This window comes from Ursus arctos, unplaced genomic scaffold (assembly GCF_023065955.2).
Source record: "Ursus arctos isolate Adak ecotype North America unplaced genomic scaffold, UrsArc2.0 scaffold_15, whole genome shotgun sequence".
Lineage (NCBI taxonomy): Eukaryota > Metazoa > Chordata > Mammalia > Carnivora > Ursidae > Ursus > Ursus arctos.
Window position 1 is genome coordinate 38,256,411 of NW_026622819.1, and position 21,234 is coordinate 38,277,644.

General features: G+C 38.3%; 1 protein-coding gene across 2 annotated transcripts in view; it reads right to left on the reverse strand.

Annotated features, from left to right (window-relative positions):
- Positions 1-21,234, reverse strand: part of ARL15 (ADP ribosylation factor like GTPase 15) — a 411,841-nt gene that overhangs the window by 240,348 nt on the left and 150,259 nt on the right. For both annotated transcript variants that reach the window (XM_026510687.4, XM_057312235.1), the window contains exon 3: positions 17,846-17,905. In XM_026510687.4, the coding sequence (XP_026366472.1) occupies positions 17,846-17,905 (60 nt within the window). The remainder of the gene's footprint in view (positions 1-17,845; positions 17,906-21,234) is intronic.

Consider the following 21,234-nt stretch of genomic DNA (forward strand, 5'->3'; position numbering starts at 1 on the left):
GCTTATTTACCTTCTTTGATAAAGGATACGTTCAAAGATTTTGTGCATTTTAAAAATGTTTTTCTTATTATTGAGTGTTCTTTATGTATTTTGAATACGAGCTCTTTATCTGATACATTGATTTCCAAATGCTTACCTAGCCAATAAACAGCCTTTTCATTCTCTAGCAGTCTTTCAAAAAGCAGTATTATGAAATCCAATTAACCAATTTTCTTTTCATGGATCATACTTTTGGTGTCTTATCTGAGAAATCTTTGCCTAACCCAAGGTCACAAAGATTGTCTAAGTTTTCTTCTAGAAGTTTTATAGTTTTAGGTTTTATATTTAGGATCTATTTTTATTTTATTTTATTTTTTTTACATGGTATAAGGTTAGGGTAATTTTTTATTTTTTTAAGATTTTATTTGAGAGCGAGCACGAGCAAGCACAAGTGGTATGTGGGGGCAGAGGGAAAGCGAGACACGGACTCCCCCTGAGGAGGGAGCCCAATGTAGGGCTTGATCATGACCTGAGCCAAAGGCAGACATTTAACTGACTGAGCCACCCAGGTGTCCAAGAGTAGGGTAATTTTAAATCTTGTTTCATGTGTTATTCTTGTCTCTCTGCTACTAATTTCTAATTTTATTGGATTTTAGTCAGAAAACATACATGGTCACATGTAAATTTCAGGTGTATTTTAAAAGAACATGTTTTCTATTTGAGTGTAAAATTCTGTAATTATCAATTAGATCAAGTTTCTTAACTGGCTATTTAAATCCTTCATATATTTTTATTTATTTGATCTATTATAAAGAAAGTATGGTTAAATTCTTCTGATTGTGGATCTGTTGGTTTTTTCTTACATTTTTCTTAGTTTTAATTTTATATAGTTCAGAATTATGCAGGTAAATATGTAAAGGTTCATGATTACTCAGTTAACAGGTCAACATGAAAATCTGTTCTTAATGTTCTTTGTTTTGAATTTCATCTCCCAGTACTTTCTTTTCAATGGTTTTTAACAATATCTTTTCTATCCCTTTATTTCTACCTTGCGGCATTTTGTTGTGGCAGAAGTGGCTCTTATAACCAGATACAGCTTATAATCAGGTTAGAGATAGGTTATAATCAGTTTTTATGCCACTCATTTAAAAGGGGAATTTAATCTACTTTTTGATGTATAGATGTATTGATGTATAGATGTTTTCTAGGTCTCATAACTATTAATTTTGCTATTTTCCCATTTTTGCATTTTGCTGAATTTATCAACTACCCTTAGCTTTCTATCTTTATAGTGCATTTTCTTAAATTTTATTTCTTAAAAAAAAGAAATTCTCATGGGGCACCTGGTGGCTCAGTCTGTTGAGTGTCTGACTTCAGCTCAGGTCATGATCTCAGGGTCCCAGGATCTAGCTCCATGTTGGCCTCTCTGCTCAGCGGGGAGTCGGCTTCTCCCTCTCGCTCTGCTCCACCCCCCATTCACGCTCCCTTTCAAACAAAATCTTTAAAAAAAATTCTCATGAACAAAGTTCACACAAGAAAAAACAAATTCTACTCGATCCCAGTGAACGCACTCCATTCCCTAAGATAATTATTTTTTATATTAGTTGTAACTTTTTTTAAAAAAGATTTTATTTATTCATTTGAGACAAAGAGATACAGAGAGAGAGCATGAACAGAGGGGAGGAGGCAGAGGGAGAGGGAGAAGCAGACCCCCCACTGAGCCAGAAGCCAGACATGGGACTCAATACCAGGAATCTGGGATCATGACGTGAGCTGAACGCAGACACTTAACCATCTGAGCCACCCAGGTGCTCCTGAATATGTAACTTTTTAGATTTTTAAAAATGTATTTATGTAGATATCATCCTACTCTTCCTATTTGAGTGTCTACCCTTAATTTTTAAAGATATATATTTAAATTTCAATCTTTTAATTATAATCTATAATCTAAAGAAAATATACTTTGATTTTCTCTACCTGACTGGTATCCCTCATGTTGAAATTAGAAATAATTCACTTGTGTGTTCCTGTGATTTCAATTAATGACTTCTTTTTCTTCACAATATGTCTAGATTTAAGTCTTATCCTGGCTTCAGAAGACCCATTAAATTTGAATAGTCTTTTTTCACACTTGAAATTTTTCTCTTTATTTTTTCCTCTACAGTTTGTCTTTACTCTCCTTTTACACCTCTTAGGGGAATATTAGAACGTCTTCTATTAACTATCCTTTGGTCTCCTCAATTTTCTCTCATACTTTCAGAGCTGTTCTTTTGCAGGGTATTCTAAGGAAATTCCCTAGCTCAATCCTTATTTTTATTAATTTACATCTGAGTTGTGTCAACGGATATTGTCAGTTTAAATTTTCATTTCCCAAGTTCTGTTAGATTCCTTTTCATGAATACAAAATCTATCTCTCTGAATGTCTTTTTTTTTTCATCATCACTCTTTATTATGTTAGTCACCATACAGTACATCCCTGGTTTTTGATGTAAAGTCCGATGATTCATCAGTTGCGCATAACACCCAGTGCGCCATGCAATACGTGCCCTTACTACCCATCACCAGTCTATCCCATTCCCCCACCCCCTCCCCTCTGAAGCCCTCAGTTTGTTTCTCAGAGTCCATAGTCTCTCATGCTTCATTCCCCCCTCTGATTACCCCCCTTTCTTTATCCCTTTCTTCCCCTACCGATCTTCCTAGTTCTTAGGTTTCATAGATGAGAGAAATCATATGATAATTGTCTTTCTCTGCTGGACTTATTTCACTTAGCATTATCTCCTCCAGTGCCGTCCATGTTGCAGCAAATGTTGAGAATTTGTTCTTTCTGATAGCTGAGTAATATTCCATTGTATATATGGACCACAACTTCTTAATCCAGTCATCTGTTGACGGGCATCTCGGTTCCTTCCACGATTTAGCTATTGTGGACAATGCTGCTATGAACATTGGGGTGCATATGGCCTTTCTCTTCACTACGTCTGTATCTTTGGGGTAAATACCTAGTAGCGCAATGGCTGGGTCATAGGGTAGCTAATTTTTCAACTTTTTAAGGGACCTCCACACTGTTTTCCAGAGTGGCTGTACCAACTTGCATTCCCACCAACAATGTAGGAGGGATCCCCTTTCTCCACATCCTCTCCAACAATTGTTGTTTCTTGCCTTGTCAGTTTTTGCCATTCTAACTGGCGTAAGGTGGTATCTTAGTGTGGTTTTGATTTGAATTTCCCTGATGGCTAATGATTTTGGACATTTTTTCATGTGTCTGTTAGCCATTTGTATGTCTTCATTGGAAAAGTGTCTGTTCATATCTTCTGCCCATTTTATAATTTATTTGTTTCTCGCATATTGAGTGTGAGAAGTTCTTTGTAGATTTTGGATACCAGTCTTTTATCTGTAGTGTCATTTGCAAATATCTTCTCCCATTCCGTGGGCTGCCTCTTAGTTTTTTTGACTGTTTCCTTGGCTGTGCAGAAGCTTTTTATCTTGATGAAGTCCCCCAAGTTCATTTTTTCTTTAGTTTCTCTTGCCTTTGGAGATGTGTCATGAAAAAGGTTGCTTTGGCCGATGTCGTAGAGGTTGCTGCCTATGTTCTCCTCTATGATTTTGATGGATTACTGTCTCACATCGAAGTCTTTCATCCATTTGGAGTTTATCTTTGTGTATGGTGTGAGAGAGTGGTCAAGTTTCATTCTTTTGCATGTAGCTGACCAACTTTCCCAGCACCATTTATTGAAGAGACTGTCTTTTTTCCACTGGATGTTTTTTCCTGGTTTATCAAAGAAGAGTTGCCCAAAGAGCCGAGGGTCCATTTCTGGGTTCTCTACTCTATTCCATTGGTCTATGTGTCTGTTTTTGTGCCAGTACCATGCTGTCTTTGTGATCACAGCTTTGTAGTACAGCTCGAAATCCGGCATTGTGATGCCCCCAGCTTTCTTTTTCCTTTTCAACAGTTCCTTGGCTATTTGGGGCCTTTTCTGGTTCCATACAAATTTAAGGACTATTTGTTCCAGTTCTTTGAAAAATGTCCTTGGTATTTTGATTGGGATTGCACTGAAAGTGTAGATTGCTCTGGGTAGCATGGACATTTTAACTATGTTAATTCTTCCGATCTATGAGCATGGAATATTTTTCCATGTTTTTGTGTCTTCTTCAATGTCTTTCAAGAGTGATTTATAGTTTCTAGAATACAGGTCCTTTACGTCTCTGGTTAAGTTAATTCCAAGGTAACGTATGGTTTTTGTTGCTATTGTAAATGGGATGGATTTCCTAATTTCTCTTTCTTCGGTCTCGTTATTCGTGTATAGAAATGCAACTGATTTCTGAGCATTGATTTTGTATCCCGCCACATTACTGAATTGCTCTATAACTTCTAATAGTTTGGGAGTGGACTCTTTTGGGTTTTCCATATAGAGTATCATGTCATCTGCGAAGAGAGACAGTTTGACTTCTTCTTTGCCGATTTGGATACCTTTTATCCCTTTTTGTTGTCTGATTGCTGTTGCAAGGACTTCTAGTACTATGTTGAATAATAATGGCGAGAATGGGCATCCTTGTCATGTTCCTGATCTTAGGGGAAAGGCTTCCAGCTTTTCCCCATTGAGAATGATATTTGCTGTAGGCTTTTCATAGATGGTTTTTATGAAATTGAGGAATGTACCCTCTATCCCTACACTCTGAAGGGTTTTAATCAGGAAAGAATGTTGTATTTTGTCAAACGCTTTTTCTGCATCTATTGAGAGAATCATATGATTTTTGAATTTTTCTTTCTGGATAAAATCTATGACACTGATTGATTTGCACATGTTGGACCACCCTTGCATCCCAGGGATGAATCCCACTTGGTCATGATGGATAATCCTTTTAATGTACTGTTAGATTCTATTAGCCAGGATCTTGTTGAGAATTTTGGCATCCATATTCATTAGGGAAATCGGTCTGTACTTCTCCTTTTTGATGGGGTCTTTGCCTGGTTTGGGGATCAAGGTAATATTGGCCTCATAGAATGAGTTTGGTAGCTTTCCTTCTGTTTTTATTTTTTGAAATAGCTTTAGGAGAACAGGTATTATTTCTTCTTTGAATGTTTGGTAGAATTCCCCAGGAAAACTGTCCAGGTCTGCAGTTTTGTTTTTTGGAAGGTTGTTTATCACTGTTTCAGTCTCTTCATAATTAATTGTCCTGTTTAAAAAATCAATTTCTTCCTGTTTCAGTCTTGGTAGTTTATAGGTTTCCAGGAAGGCCTCCATCTCTTCCAGATTGCTTAATTTATTGGCATAAAGCTGTTGATAAAAGTTTCTAATAATCCTTCCAATTTCATTGGTGTTGGTTGTGACGTCTCCTTTTTCATTCATAATTTTATTAATTTGGGTCCTTTCTCTATTCTTTTGGATAAGTCTTGGCAGTGGTTTGTCAATTTTATTAATTCTTTCAAAGAACCAGCTTCTAAGTTATGTTGATCTGCTCTACTGTACTCCTGGTTTTTAATTCATTGATTTCTGCTCTAATCTTGGTCAACTGCTTCCTCGTGAGTGGATTAGGCCTGTCTCTCTGTTGCTGTTCCAGCTTCTTGAGGTGAGAATATAAAAACTGCATTTTAGATTTTTCTATTCTTTTGAGTGAGGCTTGGATGGCTATGTATTTTCCCCTTAGTACTGCCTTTGCAGTATCCCATAGATTTTGGACTGTTGTGTTTTCATTTTTGTTGGTCTCCACAAATTGTTTAAATTGATTTTTGATTTCCTGGTTTATCAATTCATTCCTGAGCAGGATGGTTCTTAGTCTCCAAGTGTTTGCGTTTCTTCCAAATTTTTCCTTGTGGTTGAGTTCCAATTTCAAAGGTTTGTGGTCTGAGAATATGCAGGGAATAATTTCAGTCTTTTGGTATTGGTTGAGACCTGTTTTGTGACCCAAAACATGGTCTATTTTTGAAAATGTTCCATGGGCATTAGAATAGAATGATTATTCTTTGGTTCTGGGGTGTAGTGTTCTATATATATCTATGAGGTCCAACTTGTCGAGTATGGCATTCAAAGCTCTTGTTTCTTTGCTGATTTGTTGCTTAGGTGATCTGTCTATTGCTGATAGTGGAGTGTTGAGGTACCCTTCTATTAGCGTATTTTTATCTATATGTCTCTTTATTGTGGTTAAGAGTTAGCTTGTGTATCTTGCTGCTCCCCTGTTGGGGGCATATATATTTATAATTGTCATATCCACTTGTTGGATGCATCCTTTAAGAATAATATAATGCCCTTCTGTGTCTCTAACTATAGTCTTTAGTTTAAAATCCAATCTGTCTGATATGAGAATTGCTACCCTAGCTTTCTTTTGAGGTCCATTGGCGTGAAAGATGGTATTCCATCCCTTTACTTTCAGTCTGAATGTATCTTTAGGTTCGAAATGAGTCTCTTGTAGACAGCAAATGGATGGGTCATGTCTTTTTATCCAATCTGCAACCCTGTGGCGTATTATGGGGGCATTTAGGCCATTTACATTGAGACTGATTATTGAGAGATATGATTTTAATGATGCCATGTTGCCAGTAAAGTCTTTGTTTCCATAGATTGTGACTTTCTGTTCTGTATCACTCTTGGGGTCTTTTTACTTTTATAGAACCCCCCTTAATATCTCCTGTAGGGCTGGTTTCATGGTTATGAAATTGGTCAATGACTGGCGATTCTGGAAGGTCTTTATTTCTCCATCAATTCTGAATGACAGCCTTGCTGGATAAAGGATCCTTGGCTGCATGTTTTTCTCTGAAAGAGCTTTAAAAATGCCCCCCCAACCCTTTCTCTCATTCCAGGTCTGTGTAGACAGGTCTGACGTAATTCTGATAACTTTGCCTTGGTACGTGAGAAATTTCTTTGCCCTGGCCGCTTTCAATACTGTATCCTTGGATCTAATATTTGCGAATTGCACTATGACGTGACGTGGCGTAGGTTTGTCGTGGTTGAGCTTGGGAGGGGTCCTCTCTGCCTCTTGGACACGAATGTTTGTTTTCTTTGCTAGACCAGGGAAGTTTTCAGCTACAATTTGTTCAAATATCTCTTCTAGACCTCTGTTTTTCTCCACCCCCTCGGGGATGCCGATGATTCTGACATTGGAACGTTTCATTGAGTTAGTAATCTCCCATAACCTACATTCTTGAGAATGGATTTTTTTTTTTATCCCAGATTCTATTTTAGCTTTCTCTTCTACTAACCCATCCTCCAATCCGCTGATACGTTCTTCTGCCTCATTCACCCTGGCCGTCAGAGCCTCTAGTTTTGACTGCATTTTGGCTCATAGAATTTTTAATTTCTGCCAGATTCACTCTCATTTCCACCCTTAGAGATTCTATATTCTCATTAACATTTTCATTAATACTTTTTTCAAGTCTACACATCATCTTGACCATTGTTACTCTGAATTCCATTTCTGATAATTTGGTTATATCCATATCCATTAGTTCTGTGGCAGAGGCCACAGACTCATTGTCTTTTCTTTGCTGGGGAGGATTTCTCCTTCTCATCAATCTGATGAGGAGAGGTTGCGGGGTTGTCCAGAGCCCAAATTATTGACCGGGACCCAGGCAGTGCGCACTTGTTTTATAGGGACCTTAGGGATGTGGACTTCTTGATTTTTCAGGCTGCCTTCTGGGGGAGGGGCCTGCCGTGCCGATACTCAGGCAACCCTGTTTGGGTAGAGTCTCCGTGTCCCCTGCGAGGGGGGATGGGGATGGGCATGCTGTGAGCCGGTATTTCCAGGCTTTTGTTCTCTGGCGGCTTTCCCTGGCAGTTTGCTGTGCCTCTTCTGAGAGTCAGAGCAGCAGTAGACGAATCTCAGCCTCTGTCTCAGAACAGAGGGATCGCGGACTGTTCTCCACTGATGTTCTGTCCACTTTAACTCTGTTTCTGTTGGTGCTGCTCAACCCTGCAGCGTCCCGGGATGTGCGCCCCACACCCAGCGTCTCAGCCCTCACTTCCAGGGCCGGTGCGTCTCTGTCCTTTGTGTTTCTAATGCCGCCAGCCGCCAGCCGCCCCGCGCGCTCCGGAAGCTCCCAGTCTCAGTCTGGTTCCAGTGAGCACACCGGAGTTCCATTTCAGTCTGGTCGCGTGCTCCCTGGCTCACGGTCTCAGTCTGCTCTCTTGCGGGTGCCGGTCTGCAAGTCTGCCCGCGCCCCCGTGCAGGTGGCTACCGCTTCCCGGCGTCCGAACGCGGCGGCTCCCTCCCCCTTCCGTTTATATTCCGATATCTGTGCGCGGTTTCACGGCTCCCCGCTTCGTACCTCAATACTCAGCGCTGGAGATGTTCATTTGTAGAGATCCAGATGTATCTTCCTGCGTCTCAGGCTGATTCCATGGATGTTCGGGCTGGTCTGGTACCTATCCAACTCGACTCAGGGGACCGGCTGCAAAAGGGGTCCCCTACTCCTCCGCCATCTTCTCGTCCTCTGAATGTCTTCTTCTGATCACTCTATTACCTCTAGGTCCTTATATACTTTTTCTTTTGATGGGGTAAGCTTTCTTTGATGGTGCTGGTTTCCCTCATATTGTGGTATGCTGTGATTATATACTTATCTTTTGTTAAAGATTCTACGTTTGCCAGCGCTTTTGTTTACCACTGCCTACTTTCAGTGATTAATAGGGACAGACAAGTGGCTTTTCTCCTGCGTGTGTGGGCTTCCTAACCCACCTGGCAGTCAGTATATTACTAGGACACTGCCTTGGCCTGAATCTAGCACCCACTTCCAAGATTTAGTTTGTGGGTAAACACAGCTGCTATCCACTACTTAACACAAGGAGAGAAGAAAAATAAAGGCATGGCTCCAAATGTGAAGCCCCAATTAATAACTCTGATAAACTCTCTGATTAATAATCCTGATGAATTCTCCTTCTACTTCATGTTTCCATGGCCTATATCTCAGTCTTTGTCATGCTTTCCTTTCTTCATTGTAGATTAAATCTGTGTTGTAGATTTAACTTATAATCGTTTTCTGATTTTTGTCATTTTATGAGATTTTGGCAAAGGAGGGAGAATAGACATTTAAAAAATCAACCTTCAATTTTCAATCATAAGTATTATATATTAATATATGTATTAAAAAGTTAACTTTATACAATAAATTTTTCATATTACTTCTCACACTGATGCCATAAAACATCAGTGAATTTCAAGATTAAAATGATTAGGCATTTTCAGTAGAGCTTCTTGGCAATACTTTGGACCTTAAGAAATTAAAAGCAACACATTTTTAATGCCTCAAAACAAATCTAACTCGTTCTATTTTGTTCAATTCTAGGATAGATCAGGGAACCAACCTGGTCTGGTAAGAAATGAACAGCTACAAATAAATTACCTCTTGAACAACTGTCAAGCTGTCATTCTAATTATAGAAATTTAATAAAGCTGTTTAATCTTTTCTATGAACTTCTATAATCTTTATGGCCAATATTACTCTCCCATCAAAATATCCAAAGAAATGGACTCATGATCATGTGCATGCCCATGTGGGGATTATATCTTTAGGTGATGGCATATACTGTTTATTTAGCATTCACTGAAATGAATTCAATACAAAACACCATTTTGCATCTGGAGGAACTAGCCTTACTCCAGTATTGTGCGGCATAACTTGGCAAATTTTTCTCTAGCTTGGAACTGCAGATACGTTTTACATCACAATATGATAAACCCTTAAGATTACAGTGTGTTTTTCAATTCTTTCTAACTTTATGGACTGGTATGCTAAATACTGTAACAGGATTGAGTACAAGATGCAATTAAGATCATACTGAAAGGAGAGAGAGATATTACAGAGGAAAAGAGTCTAGGAAAAAAAAACAGATGAGACAAGCTAAGGAGCTGACAGTGGACTTGGTTTATAGATGAAACAAGATTAGGCCAAACCTACTGCTACTTCCATGACTTTTATTCCAGACTGTTCCTAAACTGTCTTTTCCTCTGTGATGTCTCCTTTGTCCTTCCTATGATCCCAATGGCATCTTGCACTCAATCCTGTTATGGTATTTCCCACGCCAGACTGAAATGCTTCTTAAAGTAAGCAGCACGGTGACAAGCACATTTAGTATTAGTTGATATTTCATGTATGTATACCTGTTTCAGATAAACACAAAAAGAAAACAGATTTATTGAAATATCTACCTTACCCCCCCCCAAAAAAAAGAGGAAGTCGGGGTTAAATGAAAATAGAAAAAATAAAGCATTATAATCACGCATAGTTGTTAAAGATGGCCTCTATGGTTCCTAGGGACCACAGTGAAGTAGATACCAAGGATTTCAAGATAAATAAACTAGTTCTATTGTATCAAAGAGGAGAATGGTTATCAGCATCCTCAGCTACTAGAAAAGCAAGAAGCCTTGGAAAAGTTAAGAGGCTTGCCCAATGTCCCATGGCTTGTTTTGATAGAGAAAATACTGGTCTCTTGATTTGCAGTGCTGTTGCTGCAATACCATGCTGAAACCAAATACATGATGAAAATTCGCTGCTATTACAGCAACCCCTGGGAGAAACAGAAATATCTATTCCCTTCTAAAGGTTAGGAAGCTCAGAACCCAGCATGAATGTTCTGTGAGTAAGTTTGGTAGAGCTGGAAGAAATGTCATGACTGGACTGCCCCAAATAGGAATCAATGGGTGAGGGAGCTACATTAGAGGCACGTGAGACCCCTATTCTCAAGTTGAGGGCGGGTGTCAAAAGGCCAGGACACTAGTTTCTTGAACATTGTGTGTGTGTGTGTGTGTGTGTGTGTGTGTATTATATATCCGTCTGTGTGTGTATATATGTATACAGTCTTAGAAGAGTGGATTTTTAAGTCCCATACAAAACTATGACTGGGAAGGCAAATTTAAAAAAATTTCCTAGGGCATTTCTCCAGAAGAAAACAAAAATTAAGGTCAGGTCTACATCAGCCAGTAACAGACTTCTGGGCCCCCAGATTCGTTTATTTGGCTCTGCTGACTGTTTGGCTCAGTTTTCCCTTAGCAAGTGTAAAAAACGCTTGAACACCACCACCCTGGGATCCTGTTCAACCAATTCAGATAGCTGTGGCCTTTCAACTCCCATCCAAGTGACTTGGCTTTATACCAATATCATTTCCCCTAGTAGAGCCTAAGCCTAAGTGAGAAAGTACACAGCTCAGAGAGCCAGGAGTTAACTGGCTGTTCCCATTCCAGAAAGGTCTGATTCTTCTCCCAGATAAGGAAACAATACTATATCAAGAAGTTTCGATCACTCAATATTACATATCACACTGGAACCACAACTATAAAAACAGAATTAGTGGAAATACCACTGCCTATCTTAAAGCATCTTAAAGCATCTCTTGCGGAGCTTTAGGCAACTGAGGTTTTCTCTTCCAGCCCAATCCCTTGGGAAATAAGTAGTGATGATTTATTAAAACTTACATTTTGCAGATAAGAAAACAACAAGAAGTTCAAATGCACAGAGGGACAGAGCGTCTTGAGGCCGTGCTCTACTTGCTGAACCTCATTTCTTCCTTATGATTATACAACAGATATGGAATACGCACACTTACTTGTGTGGAGCTGACTATAATTTAGCAGACAACATGATCGTAAGGGATGCTGTGGACCTGGCCTTCCTCAGGCCCCCATTCTGTGCTGTCTTGTTCCTTTGCCAGGGTCATGGTTTCTTGCCACCTCTTCCAGAGAATTCCATGTTTGGAGACATCTAAAAGAGTTTTTGAATGGCAAGTCGTTCTCTCCTACCCCAGCAAGCAATCTTTTAACTCCACGTGTCCCTTAAAACAATGTGGCAATAATGTCTTCCAGACTGCCTATACTGTTTCTAATATACAACCAATTTGTTTATATGGTCTTGATTCCTCCCTCTGTCTGTTGGATAGTATGACTCTCAAGAGGCAGTGACATTAAATTCATAGGTATATAGCTGTATTTTTTAAAAAATAGGCACTGGTATTGGGGATATGGAGGTAATCATCACAGTATACATAGAACTGGGAGAACACATTAAATAAAATTAAAGAGCTGTTCTTCCTTCTGAATTAAGTTTTAATCTAAGATTCTGAAGGAAGAAAGTTTTATTTTGGTGAAAGACATCAAATGGCCTGCGTACAGAAAGCAGAAATTAAAAAGATGCAGGCAGCAGTGCCCCCTGGGCTGCCTGTCAAGAAATTTGCCCTGTACAATTTCTGGAGAAATTAGGAAATGCAAATAACCTGGACAGATTAACAGCACCCGAAGATAACTAGCAGGATACAAAGAAACAGCACCTTTCACTATGAGGAGGCAGTGTATTCCTCCAGGCAAACAAAGAAACAGGACAGAGACAACATCTGTTTCATATAACAGCTTGGCTGCTGAAAGAAGCAACCTTTAAAAAAAATGGCTTAGCTGACAATCCTCAAAAATCATTCAATCACTATTGCATGGGCTGAAGTAAATGGGTAAGTGAACACAACTTGCACTTTTCCACACGACCCTCACCACCTTCTGAAGAAGAAAAGTTGTCTTGTCTTTAAAGGAAAAAAATAAAGTGCAAACAAAAATCTTCATGAACTTTCTTTCTGATTGACAACTAGCAGCAAATACTGAAGCATAAAAGACAGCTTACTGCTTTTTAGCTTTTGCCTTTCTGAATGTCAACGGGGAAGACAAGACTGCCAAAGAGTTTACTGGGTGGGGAAACAACTCAGACATAACTCATTAGAATATCAGAGGGAGAAAACAAGTCATTTGACAAAACCGATTGTGGTTCCAGAATTCAGTTAGGGAAAGAAAATGGAATATTATGATGTCTGGATCCTCATCGATGCATGGTAATAAACCAAATGTGTTAAGAAATGAAAATTTCCTCTCTGTGCTCTATCAGTGTGCAAATGCAATTTCAAAATCAAGAGAAAAATATCTCTGAATCCATCTGTAGATTTAAGAACTGGAAATTTCTAAAATGAAAAATTACCAGAGCTGTAAGGTCACTGAGGCGGGACTGGTGCTTTCAACTCAGCTAAATGCCAAATGCTTCATTCACCTTAGTAATGAGGTTACAATACATAAAGCCAAACAGAAAGAAAGCAATTAAAAAACATTATGATGGGGCGCCTGGGTGGCTCAGTCGGTTAAGCGTCTGCCTTTGGCTCAGGTCATGATCCCAGGGTCCTGGGATCGAGCCCCACATTGGGCTCCCTGCTCAGTGGGGGGGCCTGCTTCTCCCTCTCCCTCTACCTGCTGCTCTGCCTACTTGTGCGCTCTTCCTCTCTCTGTCAAATAAATAAATAAACAAAAGCTTTACAAAAAAGAGGCATTATGATAGAAGAGATTTTTCAGGTGGAAACTGAAAACAGAGGGAAAGGTGATAAGGTAGATGTGGACAAAAACATTTAATATTACCACGTGTGTACTGCCAAAAACTATGCTAGGCTGCTAACCAAAAGACTCCAAGGAGGTCCCTTCCCTGTGACTTTTCAGTTTAAACAGGTGTAACGGAAAAAAAAAAAAAAAATCATCTTGTCCACAAGGGAGCAAGGCATAGGCATGACCACAAAGAGAAAAAGCAATCAATATGTGATTTGGATTATTTTTAGAGTCCCTGGTAAAAAGGCTTTATTGAAAGGTGGTTTATTGAAAGGTGGTTTTATACTGAGAGGAGGGGGGGATGGGGGAGGGGAAGGGTGTAATTATAATATAAATCTTCTAAAAATGTTAGCTACAGGCCAGAAGATTTCTAAGTAGCTGACTTAATTTAGTCTTCACAATGGTTATATAGTAACTTCAGGAACTATTATTACTATATTTTAAAGATAAGGAAGCAGAGATACAGGAAAATGGACTTGCCTAGAATCCTACAGAATGACTGGGCTTCCTCTAATAGGAAGAAGGGAAATTTGCTGATTCATCTTTCTGTCTGTTCAAGATCCTGCTAGGTGTCTTGCACAACATCGGGAAAAACAGCACAAGACAAGAAGAGTAATTAATTAAAACTGAAAAAGGATTTAGATTAGTTTTAACAAAAACCTCCCAAATGAAAGAATTTACAAGAAAAACAAATCCACTGAGCAATACTACAGAATGTCCTTTGCAGAGATCAGAACAGCCGTGCTGGATGGTATTAAAAATCCCTTCAAGTACTGAGGGGATTAACCTACAAATTCGTTCTAGGCCTGTAAATAGTAATATTTGGCTTTACTCGAGGAGAGAAGTACACAACAAGAGTCTCCCCTTATGTTCAATAGCTCGTCTATGCAAGGACTGTGCGTCTCTTGCCACTATAACCACAACTTCCTAGAACTCAGCCTGGGCACGTAATATGTACTTAATAAATATCTGTTGAATACATGAAATAAAAAGAATAAAAATATGAAAATGATGTGTCTGTGGAAGCCTCAAGATAGACTGGAAAGTAGAGGTTATGACTGATTCAAAAGCCAGTCTGGAAGAGATCGGAAGGGAAGCAGAACCCAGAGCGAACAAGAGTTTGACTTGAGAGTCAGAGAGAAAATCAGTGATAGAAGCAGCAGCAGATAATATGTGGAAGCACTTCTCTTCCTCCAGGCATGGGATAAAATGTTCCACATAGAAAGTAACCAGTTAAGTGCTCAGATGGACATCCACGCCCTCCAAATAGCCTTGATCAAGTCAATCAGTCTCTGTGTCTGGCTGTCCAGGGTCACATTATCTGTGAGACAGTCACAGCACCTACTATTAGGCACAAAGCTGCAAAAGTGAAATGAGAACTGGAGGGAGAGAAATGGGAATAAGCAAAAAATATAGAAAAAACATTTAGAATTTTAATTTCATATAAATATAGGCATCATCAGTGCAGCCTGGTGGGTGTGAGAGCTAAGTCGAGGAGACCAAGTCATTCTCACAATAGTGAAAACAGAACTTGCCCATATACCACCAGGCTGGACAGATTATGTCTGTATTTCTGTCGCCTCTTACCTTGAACTTACCCACAATCCCCACAATTTCATTTTCCAAAATTTCACTGATTTCAAATATTTGTTTTCATGAACGTCTCCATAATCAAAAATCACAAATTTCTTGAAGACAGGGGATGTATTTAAATATCTTTCATTCTCAGCTCCTAGAATCCTGCTTGATATAAAACTGTGCTAGAACGATTGCATGAATGGTAGAAAAGACCATATGAGAAAATGTGAGTGAAAATTTAAGAAATTTTAGGTGAAAGATGTTGGAAACACTCTAAGGAAAGTTGATGAGAACATAAAACTACATATGTATATGCATACATACAAGTTCTGTATATGCACAGACACAAGCATCTATCAGTTGTACATGTAAACAAAGTTTCTTAAGATCTCCCAAGACTGACTTTCATGTATGTCCACTGGTCAGTGTTAAATTCATTTCATTCCATCTCTTACTAGATAAGGAATACAAGTTCATGCCTCTTCCTATTTTGAACAGTGAGAAATTTAACTTAAGGCTCAGAAGAGGGATGGTGGAAAGCCTCGCAACCATCCGGAAGGGGTACTCTTCCCAGTAGGGAGAAGCAGGGGCCATGCCAATCTCTTGAATTTACCCTACGGTAAGCAGAGCCATCCGAGCATTCCCCACGCTGGAGACACTGTGGCACTCAGTATTGCTATTTCTACCATCCATCTTCTTGAATTTTTCCCTTGATTTCAAGATTTTTCCCTGGATTGACACAACCTGATTGGACTTCTGAGAAACCCTCTATTGGTACATAAAGGTTTCATATCATCACACATTGATCCTAAAACACTCCACTCTTTCCTCCTGAAATTTTCAGTCAAACTACCTCCTCCCAAGCAACTTGATTTCAGTTGGTCACAAATCTCCCTAAATGCCACGTACATATGTATTATATTGGGATGAGCTTCTTACCACACAAGAGATATCCCGAATCCTAGGAAAGCTACACTCTTCCCGCCTTAGGTGAGATAGAGCCTAGTGCGCAGTCCTCTTTCAGCCAGAGAAGGCCCTCAAAAAGTATGTGTTAAATAAAGGACTTAGTGAAGGCCCAATCGAGGAATAAACTCCCTCCACAGCTTGCCTCTGAGCACTCAACACAGGATGCACAATTAAATTCTACTCAAAAAAATCACTTTCTCCTTGAAACAGTCTCTCGACTGAAAACAGAACGACTAAAATTGAGGGGGCAGAATACCACATGCCAAACACATTCTCACTAGCCCAGAACACATGTACCTGTCCCAGTCCTGTTAGTTTTCTCTTTTACCTGTATCTCAAACTACCACAGAATAACCATCACATGACAAATTATCACAGAATAACCATCACATGAACTACGATGATACCACCAAACTCTATGGTACCCTCTTCACTGCAATGTCCATACTGCAACTGTCAGGGAAGAGGTTTTTCAGCAAAACTAAACCTTGCTTGGGAACAGACAGATTCCCACTGTATATGCCCCTGTCCTCTAAGTTTTCTCTTTTGTACTGAAACTCGGTGTTACGGTGGCACAGAGTCCAGGCTACAAAAATTCCCTGAAGCATTCACTTCAGTTGTCCAGATACATTTACCAACTGTATCATCCAACTAACATCCATAATAAATGTCTTATCAATTAATCAACAGTTTCTCACGCCTGGAGGGGGTTCAATAAAAGTTTTGTGTCTAGCCTAGTAATAAAGTCCTTATGAAGTATCAACCACATTTAAAATCTAAAATTCTCAAGCCATAGATTTTGATTCCATAGACTTTTACAATATATTCTCTGACTGTAATTGTATGGTCACTGAGAAGCAGAGTCACTAGAAACCACAAAGTAATATTAAAATAGTCAACCTAAACGAGCAGTCTTAAAAATTCATGTAGAAAAATGATTCCATGACAAGAACACGCATGCTTTAGAATTTTTGTAGTCAAATGACAAAATCAAATGCCTTAAAGGAAAACCAGAATTTATCAACCATGGTTGATTTAAATAGTAATGCTATGAAAGTCAAAGGTAGCTATAAAAAAGACTGGCAGAAGTAAACTTGTCCTAGATACAGCTCTTTAAAACACCTGAGAAGATGAGCTAATACATTAAAGAGATAAAAATAAGGTGGCATCAAACACTATTAAAATGGCATAAAGTTTGTATTTCAATTGCATCAAGTTAAAAATAGGTCAGTTAGAATGAACTTAGAAAAAAGTGGGGGAGGGGGGAAGGTCAATATCACAAAGTGATTAAAGAGATGGAAGAGAACTTTCTTCTAAGTCATTAAACTCACCAGTATGATCCTGAACTTCAGAGCACTTACCATTTTCCTGTGCCATTAGAGAATTTAGTAGGTTCACTGAATTGACTGATTTCTTTGTTAACCTATTTACATGGGTGAAGACCCTGACTGACATAAAACACAACCAAAAAAATCCTAGACAGAGAGTGTAATGAAAGACTGAGTGATGTATAGTTTGGGGTACAGCCTATCCAATAAATGTGCTTGACCAGCAAAGAAGCCATTGGCAAAGATTTATTATCGGAACAAATACATTCTAAAAAGATCTAATACAATAAAACCTGCAGTATGAATACAAACTACTCTGAAATATAGTTCTTTGCCTTGCATAATGTATGGCTTATCTTTCTGTTATATTAAAATTCTCTTCATACTTTTGGATCAGGAATAAATTCTTTGAACAAATAAAACCAAAGAATATGTAGCATATGAAACAGAACCAACAGCATGGTTCTCTAAATTAAAAAAAAAAAAAGTTTATTACTTAGAACTCTTCAACAAACTTTAAAACATATATAAAGAGAAAGACATATCTCTATTACCAAGGGAAAAGGTAAAAATGAATCACCTGCTAGAATAACAATTTTTTTAATTACATGTAACAAATTAGCACAAATTTAAGCCAGACACAGAAAGGATTTTAAATATTATACCTCCAAGTTCCTTTACATTCAAGATGGCATTCTGGAATGGCACTGCTTTTATACTAAAACCTAAAATTAAAAAACAAAAACATAAAAAAGGAATTAGCAGCTTTACTTTTAAAAATGCATAAAAATGCTCAAAGCCTTTTTTAGGCTGATTAAGAGCTACTTTTCATAGCTTGTATTTATGCCGGAAACAATTCAAGATACACTGATAACACATTATCCTCTTCAAACTTTCAAAACATAGTTGTTTATTACAGCAAAATCTAACTCTTCTTCAAAATACTGCCTTATTCTTTAATATGTTATGTCACTTGTAAATTTTATCAGTTGTGAGAAAGACATGGAAGTACAGAGAAACTTCAAAGAAAATATTAAATCTATGAGGACCTCTAATTCCTAAAGTTAATTGTCTCTCACATATAACTCAGCAACTCTAGAGATTAAGGTACCAAAGTTGTAACCATCTTATATTAGAATTACATGGGATTTATGTCAGAGTTTTAAGAACATGGTTAATATCATACATATATTTTTCTTTCTTTAAAGTGCAGTCGTAAGTGTCTATGCACGATCATTTTATAATACATGCAGTAAATGATTTCTATTAAAATATATTCAGAGTACAGTTTTTTAATCACATATTTAGAACTATTATCATTCAAGTCATGATTGACTTCAACATAACTGGTTCACAGGTTTTAGTATAAAAGCTTAGCAGTTGCAACGTACAAGCTTATTTACCTACACACATACACATATGCCAACAAATACACTATTTCTGAAAGAATTCACAAGAAACAAACTAGAGAGGATTCTTGGGACAACTGAGGACATGAAGGTCTTAAATTTGATTCTTTTTATTTCATTTGAATGTTTTGCTATATACAAGGACTTTTCCAATTAAAAGCCCTACTAATTTTTAAAAGTTAATTTATTCAGTAATTTCTAACCACCCAATTAATCTAAGGTTTTACACATTAGTATGCGCAAATTTAAAATAATTTCTTAGAAAAGGGATGATGATTTAACAGGATCAGATATACAAATACTTTAATTTGAAGCACATTATGAAATTATGATAGGTGCCTGGATAGGTAAACAGATACACTATATGCTATGGATAAGAACAATTCTTTTTTTGTTATATTGTTTTGTTTTTAAGATTTTATTTATTCATTTGAGAGAGAGAGAGAGCTCGCATGAGCAGGGGGAAGAGGCAGAAGAAGCAGCAGACTCCCCACTGAACAGGGAGACAGATGTGGGGCTCAATCCCAGGACCCGGAGATCATGACCTGAAGGCAGACGCTTAACCATCTGAGCCATCCAGGCTCCCCAAGAACAGTTCTTTTACATGGTTCCACTTCATTGTATAAAAACAGAATATGTATCTTTTTATATTCTACCCTGTTACTGCCACTCTTTTGCTATATGCTGTCCTAGCACTTCAAAAGTCTATACAGTATCTTTCACTTAAGGTAGTGAATATTACCTAATGGTTAAAAAGGGACTTTGGAGTCAGAACTGGGTTCAAATCAGCTATGTGACTGTGGGCAACCTACTAGCCTTGGCTTTCATCATCTATAAAACAGGAATGATAGAATCTACCTCGTGTAGTCATTACAAAATTGATACAATGTTACATACTTTGTTTATCACAGTGCTTGATACAAATAAGCATACAATATATGATTGCTAGCATTCTCTATTAATTGGCTCTGTATTGATGATTTCATCATTAGCTATGTATATCTTTTGCCTGCCTCAATACATTATAGACTCTTAAGAGAAATCCTGGGGACTTATTAATCTAAATACTTAGGTGGAGCTACAGATGTTACCATTGAATGAAAAGTACCCTTATTAGAGTGAGAGAAGTGTGAACAGTTAAAATTTGTGGTACAGAATGTGAATGTTCATTGGGCCCTCTAAGAATCTTCCAAAACATACCTGTCCTCTGTGGGTTTTATGCAGACTGACACAGTTGCCACAGCGTTACGGTTAATGGTGCATGCAGTCACTGAATCTTAGTAAAATAGCAGAAGGAATGAGGAGGCAGCCCCATGTGGCTGAAGCACTGGCATGTACTTAGGCCTGCAGAAAAGCCTCTCCAGGTGTCTGGCCTCTGGGAAATTAAGGAAAGTCAGTGCCAATCACAATATCCATGCTGGCACCGAAATTTGCCTGCAGGAGACGTGGATGTTTGAATGTATCTACCTACCTCACAGGGGTGTCATATGGGTTAAAAGGCAATGATTGTGAAATCCTGAAAACGAAAAGCTCTATGCAAATGCTCAACAGTCTATTAGTGGTTATGTTCAGGACAACTCAACTATGGATTTTCCAGAGAGAGATAGGCCCCAACGTTGAAAAAGACAGTTATGGAGCACACCAGCGATGTTTCCTTTGCTGTGATTCTTAAAAGCTGACAATACGCAGGTGCCCAAGGAAAGGAATAGCCTTCCAGAAACTGCTGCACCCACATGCAAAATATGACTTTTGAAATTTATAATCGAACAGGCAGATTATATCATTGTTACCCTCTTTAATCCTCACAGATATAATAAATATAATAAATCGACTGCAAAAATGTCCTCAAATGCTCACGCTAAGCAAAGTAACCTAGCAATGTTATTTATAGGCATATAAATGTTTCTGCAGAATACACATGTTTTCTCTCCAAACAGAACATGTGTGGCTAGATTTATACTGCAAAGGTATATACAGTCTTCCATTTTGCTGTCTTCATATTTTTTCAGGATAGCTGTGGTAATGAATGTTCAGAGGACAAAGCCTACATAACCAGACTAGAAAATAAGAAAAATGTACTACACATGGAAGAGAAACAATTTTTTAAAAAATTTTAGTCATTCTAAATGCTCGCAAGGATTAAAAAGAATTAAAACTTAAAGCTACACTTGCAGTTCACCAGAAGGGCAACCAAGAAGGGTGACCAGCAGATCAACTCTACTTATTCCTTTACATTGGGTTGGACGAGGTCAAGGGGGGAGGGGGAAATATTAATATTTAGTAGGGATATAAAGGTCAAACCATCAAAATACCTTTCTCAAATGTTGCTCTGAGGAATAAAAACCATCAGGATAATCTGGGAGCCAAAGAAAGAATATCTGACTTCTAATTCTGGCTCTACCATTGTCAACTGAACAAGTTACTTAACCCCTCTGTGCCTCAGTTACCTCATCTGTAAACAAGAACAGATGGCACCCAGTGCTATAAAGTGTTTAGTAAATAAAACTAAATTTCAGAATACTAATAGTCACCAACTGACTACTAGAGGCTTTAAGTTTCTCCCAGTCAAGATCACATGTGGTCTCAAGGTCTGATATATCATGAACACAGTGGTAAAAATTAAAGCTACAGAATCGAAAACATTT